Raw genomic sequence first — 11897 nt, 5'->3', positions numbered from 1 at the left:
GTATGACTCATTTTATACCAACACATTCTACAGTATTATATCAAGAAGCACCAAGGAATAGGCTACTTCATCTAATATAAGGCAATTATCACTGGACTGGACAGTTATGTGTACACAAGGTAAGAAAGACAACAAATAGTGAATTTGACGCCAACACGGTGTGTTAATGTATTTATTTGATCTGTGATGATCGTGTGTTTAAACAGCCTATACAAATGAGGTAGGCTATACTCTCTATTAAACCAGAATAAACTGCTTCAAATGTAGGCTAGGCCTACATGTTTCTTATCATGCAGATTGCTTATAAATCTATAACATTTGATATCTCTGGCGTCGCAGATGGAGACAAGGGTGTCGTTGCACCAAATTCTGGGCCCAGGGTACAAGGATTCACTGCGGGCCCACATGAATGTTCTTCATCGGGGGATTTCAAAAATAGCAGATCTACAAGCTCGCAGCGAGGCACCCAGTGCCGTGCTGTGAGCTTATATATCTGCTATTTTTCAATAGCTACCCCTAGTAACTCAGTCCCACTCCCCCCTCTTGTGACACACCTGCACACAGCTTGTGTCTACTGCAGCAAGGCTGAAATACAACACTTTGCGTTATTCATTCATTAGGCTACTTTATCATTAGCTATTTCACATAACAAATACGGTGTTTGTAGTCATGGGTCATGGCCTGTTAGCCAATACAGTGTATTCATATTTAAATCGGCTTTTTTTATATAAAAAACTGCGATGTGGTCCAGCAGCCAGGAGCTTCCTCATTCCTTTGTTGTTTTTCCCTGCCGCCTTACTAATTCAGTGTTTACAGTTTACAGTTTAGGCATTTAGCAGACGCTTTTAATCCAAAGCGACTTACAATAAGCAGATACAACATCGCAATAATAAACAAGATAATAGGTCAGTACATTAACAGCAATATAACAATGTAAATGGATATCTATCTAGAGAAAAACACAATATAATCAAGTTCTAAAGAAACCTAACAAACAAATGCTTCATGTATGGTCATTGAGTGTTGGACCCAGAGCTTCGAAATCTCTTCCTGGTCCGGCGGCAGGGAAAAACAACAAAGGAATGAGGAGGTGCCATGGCATTGGTCCGAAGGTTCATTAGTCCGAAGGTTCATTAGTCCGAATTTTTTAAGAATACTATGCCTAACTCTAACCCTAACCCTAACCTCAGTAACCCTAACTAAATTCAGACTAATGAACCTTCGGACTAATGAACCTTCGGACTAATGAACCTTCGGACTAATGAGCAGTCCCTGCGGTTTTTCCATTGAAGTGAATGAAGCTACTAGAGGCGCTGCTGTGATAGTAGTCGGACATCGAGGCGGAGACAGCGTTTGGAGGGGCGGAGTGCGATCGGTTTATTACCTGTCTTCAATTCCTCCATGTCGGTCTTAAAGTCCTCCATGTTGGCCTCCATGTTGGTCTTACTGGTGTTCAGCTTCATTTCTAGGGTGGACAGCTGAGCACCATGAGCTGAAATCAATACAACATGAATATTACATTAGTACAACGTGAATATTACAGCAATACAACATGAATACCAGTAAGACTCCCTAATCGGGAGATAAGCGACTGTCAGGTCGCAGCGTGATTTTAGGGCAAAATGTGTAGGAGCAGTGTCCAAAAAATGTGTTTGAAAAAATATATGGGACAGATCCATGTTGATGACATGAGTGTAGACATACTGTGTACCGATTTGCGTAATTTTAGGGCAAAATCTGTAGGGGCAGTGTCCAAAAATGTGTTTGAAAAAGTCAGCCTGATGGTGGCGCTATATGGGACAGATCAATGTTGATGGCATGAGTGTAGACATACTGTGTACCGATTTGCGTGATTTTAGGGCAAAATCTGTAGGAGCAGTGTCCAAAAATGTGTTTGAAAAAATGGGCCTGATGGAGGCGCTATATGGGACAAATCCATGTTGATGACATGAGTGTAGACATAGTGTGTACCGATTTGCGTGATTTTAGGGCAAAATCTGTAGGAGCAGTGTCCAAAAATGTGTTTGAAAAAATGGGCCTGATGGTGGCGCTAGATGGGACAGATCCATGTTGATGACATGAGTGTAGACATAGTGTGTACCGATTTGTGTGATTTTAGGGCAAAATCTGTAGGAGGCTAGGAGCAGTGTCCAAAAATGTGTTTGAAAAAACGGGCCTGATGTTGGCGCTATATGGGACAGATTCATGTTGACGGCTCTCTTGACGCCGCCGAGGCGGGTGCGTGGGTACCGGCCCCGGCTCTCCCGGTCGCTCCTAGCCCGAGTTACGGCATTTTATGTGCGCTGCAATGGCGAGGGTCCTCCACTAGGGGTGCGACCACTTTTGCATCCATTCTAGAGCACCAGGAGTCGGTGGTCCCTGGGAATTCCCCGTGAACAGCCCCGTTGGGGTGGTCATTGGTCATTTTAGCACTTTTTGCCGGCGGCGACAGGGGGTCCCTGGGGGTCCCTGGAGCTCCGGGGGTCCCGGGAGGGGTGGAGGTTGTGGATTGGCAGGCAAGGAGTGTGTGTGCAAAGTTTGGCATGGATTGGGGCAACGGTGGCGGAGATATGAGTTGGGGAAAAGTGTGACGTGCCGGGCAGACTGACAGACTGACAGACTGACGGACAGACAGCCTGTCGAGGTTTTGGTAGTAACTGCGACCTGACGGTCGCAATTAAGGCAATACTACATTCATATATTCAATCGTCATAAATGCTCCTACATGTGGATTATATGGATCAAATGACATGATGAAAACTGAAGGAATTATAAGTAATGTAAGTGTTTGTGACACTTGCTCATTTTAACTTAAATTATTTCTTTAATTTGAAGTTATTTGTTATTTTCGTTGTTTATTTGGTTTACCTGATTTTGTTACTTCCTGTTGCTTTTATTTTGGAACTTCCTGTTACTGCCCCAGAACCTATATATTTGACATACCCTAGCTTCACTCGCACTGCAAAGCTAGAGTGAGAGGGAAGAGGGCCAGGGCATTTGTTTAGAAGCCACATGGCAAGGTATGTTTGTTTGCTTGTATGCAGCATTTACACTCATTGTTGAAGCACTGTTGTTGAAGTATGTGGAATCAGTTTGAAGTAACGTTGAATAAGTCTGAAGTAATGTTGAAGCAGTTTTGTTTAAGTAATGCTGATTGAAATAATGTTGATTGTCCACAGTGCCTGGCTGTTGCTAATGCTGACTGAAATAATGTTGATTGTCCACAGTGCCTGGCTGTTGCTAATGCTGACTGAAATAATGTTGATTGTCCACAGTGCCTGGCTGTTGCTAATGCTGATTGAAATAATGTTGATTGTCCACAGTGCCTGCCTGTTGCTAATGCTGATTGAAATAATGTTGATTGTCCACAGTGCCTACCTGTTGCTAATGCTGATTGAAATAATGTTGATTGTCCACAGTGCCTACCTGTTGCTAATGCTGATTGAAATAATGTTGATTGTCCACAGTGCCTGCCTGTTGCTAATGCTGATTGAAATAATGTTGATTGTCCACAGTGCCTGCCTGTTGCTAATGCTGATTGAAATAATGTTGATTGTCCACAGTGCCTGCCTGTTGCTAATGCTGATTGAAATAATGTTGATTGTCCACAGTGCCTGCCTGTTGCTAATGCTGATTGAAATAATGTTGATTGTCCACAGTGCCTGCCTGTTGCTAATGCTGATTGAAATAATGTTGATTGTCCACAGTGCCTACCTGTTGCTAATGCTGATTGAAATAATGTTGATTGTCCACAGTGCCTGCCTGTTGCTAATGCTGATTGAAATAATGTTGATTGTCCACAGTGCCTGCCTGTTGCTAATGCTGACTGAAATAATGTTGATTGTCCACAGTGCCTACCTGTTGCTAATGCTGATTGAAATAATGTTGATTGTCCACAGTGCCTGCCTGTTGCTAATGCTGATTGAAATAATGTTGATTGTCCACAGTGCCTACCTGTTGCTAATGCTGATTGAAATAATGTTGATTGTCCACAGTGCCTGCCTGTTGCTAATGCTGATTGAAATAATGTTGATTGTCCACAGTGCCTGCCTGTTGCTAATGCTGATTGAAATAATGTTGATTGTCCACAGTGCCTACCTGTTGCTAATGCTGATTGAAATAATGTTGATTGTCCACAGTGCCTGCCTGTTGCTAATGCTGATTGAAATAATGTTGATTGTCCACAGTGCCTGCCTGTTGCTAATGCTGACTGAAATAATGTTGATTGTCCACAGTGCCTGCCTGTTACTAATGCTGATTGAAATAATGTTGATTGTCCACAGTGCCTGCCTGTTGCTAATGCTGATTGAAATAATGTTGATTGTCCACAGTGCCTACCTGTTGCTAATGCTGACTGAAATAATGTTGATTGTCCACAGTGCCTGGCTGTTGCTAATGCTGACTGAAATAATGTTGATTGTCCACAGTGCCTGCCTGTTGCTAATGCTGATTGAAATAATGTTGATTGTCCAGTGCCTGCCTGTTGCTAATGCTGATTGAAATAATGTTGATTGTCCACAGTGCCTGCCTGTTGCTAATGCTGATTGAAATAATGTTGATTGTCCACAGTGCCTGGCTGTTGCTAATGCTGACTGAAATAATGTTGATTGTCCACAGTGCCTGCCTGTTGCTAATGCTGACTGAAATAATGTTGATTGTCCACAGTGCCTGCCTGTTGCTAATGCTGACTGAAATAATGTTGATTGTCCACAGTGCCTGCCTGTTGCTAATGCTGATTGAAATAATGTTGATTGTCCAGTGCCTGCCTGTTGCTAATGCTGATTGAAATAATGTTGATTGTCCACAGTGCCTGCCTGTTGCTAATGCTGATTGAAATAATGTTGATTGTCCAGTGCCTGCCTGTTGCTAATGCTGATTGAAATAATGTTGATTGTCCAGTGCCTGCCTGTTGCTAATGATGATTGAAATAATGTTGATTGTCCACAGTGCCTGCCTGTTGCTAATGCTGATTGAAATAATGTTGATTGTCCACAGTGCCTGGCTGTTGCTAATGCTGATTGAAATAATGTTGATTGTCCACAGTGCCTGCCTGTTGCTAATGCTGATTGAAATAATGTTGATTGTCCACAGTGCCTGCCTGTTGCTAATGCTGATTGAAATAATGTTGATTGTCCACAGTGCCTACCTGTTGCTAATGCTGACTGAAATAATGTTGATTGTCCACAGTGCCTGGCTGTTGCTAATGCTGATTGAAATAATGTTGATTGTCCAGTGCCTGCCTGTTGCTAATGCTGACTGAAATAATGTTGATTGTCCACAGTGCCTGGCTGTTGCTAATGCTGATTGAAATAATGTTGATTGTCCACAGTGCCTGGCTGTTGCTAATGCTGATTGAAATAATGTTGATTGTCCACAGTGCCTGCCTGTTGCTAATGCTGATTGAAATAATGTTGATTGTCCACAGTGCCTGCCTGTTGCTAATGCTGATTGAAATAATGTTGATTGTCCACAGTGCCTGCCTGTTGCTAATGCTGATTGAAATAATGTTGATTGTCCACAGTGCCTGCCTGTTGCTAATGCTGATTGAAATAATGTTGATTGTCCACAGTGCCTGCCTGTTGCTAATGCTGATTGAAATAATGTTGATTGTCCACAGTGCCTACCTGTTGCTAATGCTGACTGAAATAATGTTGATTGTCCACAGTGCCTACCTGTTGCTAATGCTGATTGAAATAATGTTGATTGTCCACAGTGCCTACCTGTTGCTAATGCTGACTGAAATAATGTTGATTGTCCACAGTGCCTACCTGTTGCTAATGCTGATTGAAATAATGTTGATTGTCCACAGTGCCTACCTGTTGCTAATGCTGATTGAAATAATGTTGATTGTCCACAGTGCCTGGCTGTTGCTAATGCTGATTGAAATAATGTTGATTGTCCACAGTGCCTACCTGTTGCTAATGCTGACTGAAATAATGTTGATTGTCCACAGTGCCTGGCTGTTACTAATGCTGATTGAAATAATGTTGATTGTCCACAGTGCCTGCCTGTTGCTAATGCTGATTGAAATAATGTTGATTGTCCACAGTGCCTGCCTGTTGCTAATGCTGATTGAAATAATGTTGATTGTCCACAGTGCCTGCCTGTTGCTAATGCTGATTGAAATAATGTTGATTGTCCACAGTGCCTGCCTGTTGCTAATGCTGATTGAAATAATGTTGATTGTCCACAGTGCCTGGCTGTTGCTAATGCTGATTGAAATAATGTTGATTGTCCACAGTGCCTGCCTGTTGCTAATGCTGATTGAAATAATGTTGATTGTCCACAGTGCCTGCCTGTTGCTAATGCTGACTGAAATAATGTTGATTGTCCACAGTGCCTGCCTGTTGCTAATGCTGATTGAAATAATGTTGATTGTCCACAGTGCCTACCTGTTGCTAATGCTGATTGAAATAATGTTGATTGTCCACAGTGCCTACCTGTTGCTAATGCTGACTGAAATAATGTTGATTGTCCACAGTGCCTGCCTGTTGCTAATGCTGATTGAAATAATGTTGATTGTCCACAGTGCCTGCCTGTTGCTAATGCTGATTGAAATAATGTTGATTGTCCACAGTGCCTGCCTGTTGCTAATGCTGATTGAAATAATGTTGATTGTCCACAGTGCCTGCCTGTTGCTAATGCTGATTGAAATAATGTTGATTGTCCACAGTGCCTGCCTGTTGCTAATGCTGATTGAAATAATGTTGATTGTCCACAGTGCCTACCTGTTGCTAATGCTGACTGAAATAATGTTGATTGTCCACAGTGCCTGCCTGTTACTAATGCTGATTGAAATAATGTTGATTGTCCACAGTGCCTACCTGTTGCTAATGCTGATTGAAATAATGTTGATTGTCCACAGTGCCTGCCTGTTGCTAATGCTGATTGAAATAATGTTGATTGTCCACAGTGCCTACCTGTTGCTAATGCTGATTGAAATAATGTTGATTGTCCACAGTGCCTGCCTGTTACTAATGCTGATTGAAATAATGTTGATTGTCCACAGTGCCTGCCTGTTGCTAATGCTGATTGAAATAATGTTGATTGTCCACAGTGCCTGCCTGTTGCTAATGCTGATTGAAATAATGTTGATTGTCCACAGTGCCTGCCTGTTGCTAATGCTGATTGAAATAATGTTGATTGTCCACAGTGCCTGCCTGTTGCTAATGCTGATTGAAATAATGTTGATTGTCCACAGTGCCTACCTGTTGCTAATGCTGACTGAAATAATGTTGATTGTCCACAGTGCCTGCCTGTTACTAATGCTGATTGAAATAATGTTGATTGTCCACAGTGCCTACCTGTTGCTAATGCTGATTGAAATAATGTTGATTGTCCACAGTGCCTGCCTGTTGCTAATGCTGATTGAAATAATGTTGATTGTCCACAGTGCCTACCTGTTGCTAATGCTGATTGAAATAATGTTGATTGTCCACAGTGCCTGCCTGTTGCTAATGCTGATTGAAATAATGTTTATTGTCCACAGTGCCTGCCTGTTGCTAATGCTGATTGAAATAATGTTGATTGTCCACAGTGCCTACCTGTTGCTAATGCTGATTGAAATAATGTTGATTGTCCACAGTGCCTGCCTGTTGCTAATGCTGATTGAAATAATGTTGATTGTCCACAGTGCCTGGCTGTTGCTAATGCTGACTGAAATAATGTTGATTGTCCACAGTGCCTGCCTGTTGCTAATGCTGATTGAAATAATGTTGATTGTCCACAGTGCCTACCTGTTGCTAATGCTGACTGAAATAATGTTGATTGTCCACAGTGCCTGGCTGTTGCTAATGCTGATTGAAATAATGTTGATTGTCCAGTGCCTGCCTGTTGCTAATGCTGATTGAAATAATGTTGATTGTCCAGTGCCTGCCTGTTGCTAATGCTGATTGAAATAATGTTGATTGTCCACAGTGCCTGCCTGTTGCTAATGCTGATTGAAATAATGTTGATTGTCCACAGTGCCTGGCTGTTGCTAATGCTGATTGAAATAATGTTGATTGTCCACAGTGCCTGCCTGTTGCTAATGCTGATTGAAATAATGTTGATTGTCCACAGTGCCTGCCTGTTGCTAATGCTGATTGAAATAATGTTGATTGTCCACAGTGCCTACCTGTTGCTAATGCTGACTGAAATAATGTTGATTGTCCACAGTGCCTGGCTGTTGCTAATGCTGATTGAAATAATGTTGATTGTCCACAGTGCCTGCCTGTTGCTAATGCTGATTGAAATAATGTTGATTGTCCACAGTGCCTGGCTGTTGCTAATGCTGATTGAAATAATGTTGATTGTCCACAGTGCCTGGCTGTTGCTAATGCTGATTGAAATAATGTTGATTGTCCACAGTGCCTGGCTGTTGCTAATGCTGATTGAAATAATGTTGATTGTCCACAGTGCCTGGCTGTTGCTAATGCTGATTGAAATAATGTTGATTGTCCACAGTGCCTGGCTGTTGCTAATGCTGATTGAAATAATGTTGATTGTCCACAGTGCCTGGCTGTTGCTAATGCTGATTGAAATAATGTTGATTGTCCACAGTGCCTGCCTGTTGCTAATGCTGATTGAAATAATGTTGATTGTCCACAGTGCCTGGCTGTTGCTAATGCTGATTGAAATAATGTTGATTGTCCACAGTGCCTGCCTGTTGCTAATGCTGATTGAAATAATGTTGATTGTCCACAGTGCCTGGCTGTTGCTAATGCTGATTGAAATAATGTTGATTGTCCACAGTGCCTGGCTGTTGCTAATGCTGATTGAAATAATGTTGATTGTCCACAGTGCCTGGCTGTTGCTAATGCTGATTGAAATAATGTTGATTGTCCACAGTGCCTGGCTGTTGCTAATGCTGATTGAAATAATGTTGATTGTCCACAGTGCCTGGCTGTTGCTAATGCTGATTGAAATAATGTTGATTGTCCACAGTGCCTGGCTGTTGCTAATGCTGATTGAAATAATGTTGATTGTCCACAGTGCCTGCCTGTTGCTAATGCTGATTGAAATAATGTTGATTGTCCACAGTGCCTACCTGTTGCTAATGCTGACTGAAATAATGTTGATTGTCCACAGTGCCTGGCTGTTGCTAATGCTGATTGAAATAATGTTGATTGTCCAGTGCCTACCTGTTGCTAATGCTGATTGAAATAATGTTGATTGTCCAGTGCCTACCTGTTGCTAATGCTGATTGAAATAATGTTGATTGTCCACAGTGCCTACCTGTTGCTAATGCTGATTGAAATAATGTTGATTGTCCACAGTGCCTGCCTGTTGCTAATGCTGATTGAAATAATGTTGATTGTCCACAGTGCCTGGCTGTTGCTAATGCTGATTGAAATAATGTTGATTGTCCACAGTGCCTGCCTGTTGCTAATGCTGGTTGAAATAATGTTGATTGTCCACAGTGCCTGCCTGTTGCTAATGCTGATTGAAATAATGTTGATTGTCCACAGTGCCTGGCTGTTGCTAATGCTGATTGAAATAATGTTGATTGTCCACAGTGCCTGCCTGTTGCTAATGCTGATTGAAATAATGTTGATTGTCCACAGTGCCTACCTGTTGCTAATGCTGACTGAAATAATGTTGATTGTCCACAGTGCCTGGCTGTTGCTAATGCTGATTGAAATAATGTTGATTGTCCACAGTGCCTACCTGTTGCTAATGCTGACTGAAATAATGTTGATTGTCCACAGTGCCTGCCTGTTGCTAATGCTGATTGAAATAATGTTGATTGTCCACAGTGCCTGCCTGTTGCTAATGCTGATTGAAATAATGTTGATTGTCCACAGTGCCTGCCTGTTGCTAATGCTGATTGAAATAATGTTGATTGTCCACAGTGCCTGGCTGTTGCTAATGCTGATTGAAATAATGTTGATTGTCCACAGTGCCTGCCTGTTGCTAATGCTGACTGAAATAATGTTGATTGTCCACAGTGCCTACCTGTTGCTAATGCTGACTGAAATAATGTTGATTGTCCACAGTGCCTGGCTGTTGCTAATGCTGATTGAAATAATGTTGATTGTCCAGTGCCTGCCTGTTGCTAATGCTGATTGAAATAATGTTGATTGTCCAGTGCCTGCCTGTTGCTAATGCTGATTGAAATAATGTTGATTGTCCACAGTGCCTGCCTGTTGCTAATGCTGATTGAAATAATGTTGATTGTCCACAGTGCCTGGCTGTTGCTAATGCTGATTGAAATAATGTTGATTGTCCACAGTGCCTGCCTGTTGCTAATGCTGATTGAAATAATGTTGATTGTCCACAGTGCCTACCTGTTGCTAATGCTGACTGAAATAATGTTGATTGTCCACAGTGCCTGGCTGTTGCTAATGCTGATTGAAATAATGTTGATTGTCCACAGTGCCTGCCTGTTGCTAATGCTGATTGAAATAATGTTGATTGTCCACAGTGCCTGGCTGTTGCTAATGCTGATTGAAATAATGTTGATTGTCCACAGTGCCTGCCTGTTGCTAATGCTGATTGAAATAATGTTGATTGTCCACAGTGCCTGGCTGTTGCTAATGCTGATTGAAATAATGTTGATTGTCCACAGTGCCTGGCTGTTGCTAATGCTGATTGAAATAATGTTGATTGTCCACAGTGCCTGGCTGTTGCTAATGCTGATTGAAATAATGTTGATTGTCCACAGTGCCTGCCTGTTGCTAATGCTGATTGAAATAATGTTGATTGTCCACAGTGCCTGGCTGTTGCTAATGCTGATTGAAATAATGTTGATTGTCCACAGTGCCTGCCTGTTGCTAATGCTGATTGAAATAATGTTGATTGTCCACAGTGCCTGGCTGTTGCTAATGCTGATTGAAATAATGTTGATTGTCCACAGTGCCTGGCTGTTGCTAATGCTGATTGAAATAATGTTGATTGTCCACAGTGCCTGGCTGTTGCTAATGCTGATTGAAATAATGTTGATTGTCCACAGTGCCTGGCTGTTGCTAATGCTGATTGAAATAATGTTGATTGTCCACAGTGCCTGCCTGTTGCTAATGCTGATTGAAATAATGTTGATTGTCCACAGTGCCTACCTGTTGCTAATGCTGACTGAAATAATGTTGATTGTCCACAGTGCCTGGCTGTTGCGAATGCTGATTGAAATAATGTTGATTGTCCAGTGCCTACCTGTTGCTAATGCTGATTGAAATAATGTTGATTGTCCAGTGCCTACCTGTTGCTAATGCTGATTGAAATAATGTTGATTGTCCACAGTGCCTACCTGTTGCTAATGCTGATTGAAATAATGTTGATTGTCCACAGTGCCTGCCTGTTGCTAATGCTGATTGAAATAATGTTGATTGTCCACAGTGCCTGGCTGTTGCTAATGCTGATTGAAATAATGTTGATTGTCCACAGTGCCTGCCTGTTGCTAATGCTGGTTGAAATAATGTTGATTGTCCACAGTGCCTGCCTGTTGCTAATGCTGATTGAAATAATGTTGATTGTCCACAGTGCCTGCCTGTTGCTAATGCTGATTGAAATAATGTTGATTGTCCACAGTGCCTGCCTGTTGCTAATGCTGATTGAAATAATGTTGATTGTCCACAGTGCCTGGCTGTTGCTAATGCTGATTGAAATAATGTTGATTGTCCACAGTGCCTGGCTGTTGCTAATGCTGATTGAAATAATGTTGATTGTCCACAGTGCCTGGCTGTTGCTAATGCTGATTGAAATAATGTTGATTGTCCACAGTGCCTGGCTGTTGCTAATGCTGATTGAAATAATGTTGATTGTCCACAGTGCCTGCCTGTTGCTAATGCTGACTGAAATAATGTTGATTGTCCACAGTGCCTGCCTGTTGCTAATGCTGACTGAAATAATGTTGATTGTCCACAGTGCCTGCCTGTTGCTAATGCTGATTGAAATAATGTTGATTGTCCACAGTGCCTGCC

At 42.0% G+C, this 11897-nt stretch overlaps 1 protein-coding gene across 1 annotated transcript in view; it reads right to left on the bottom strand.

Annotated features, from left to right (window-relative positions):
- Positions 1–11897, bottom strand: part of LOC308294548 (uncharacterized protein) — a 46268-nt gene that overhangs the window by 10212 nt on the left and 24159 nt on the right. Inside the window, exon 4 of the mRNA XM_080737279.1 lies at positions 1385–1492. Coding sequence (XP_080593405.1) covers positions 1385–1492 — 108 coding nt within the window. The remainder of the gene's footprint in view (positions 1–1384; positions 1493–11897) is intronic.

The sequence above is a fragment of the Nannobrachium achirus genome (genome assembly GCF_963921795.1).
Source record: "Nannobrachium achirus genome assembly, chromosome: 11".
NCBI lineage: Eukaryota > Metazoa > Chordata > Actinopteri > Myctophiformes > Myctophidae > Nannobrachium > Nannobrachium achirus.
Note: the sequence above shows the minus strand (reverse complement) of the source record. Positions and strands in the feature narration are given on the sequence as shown.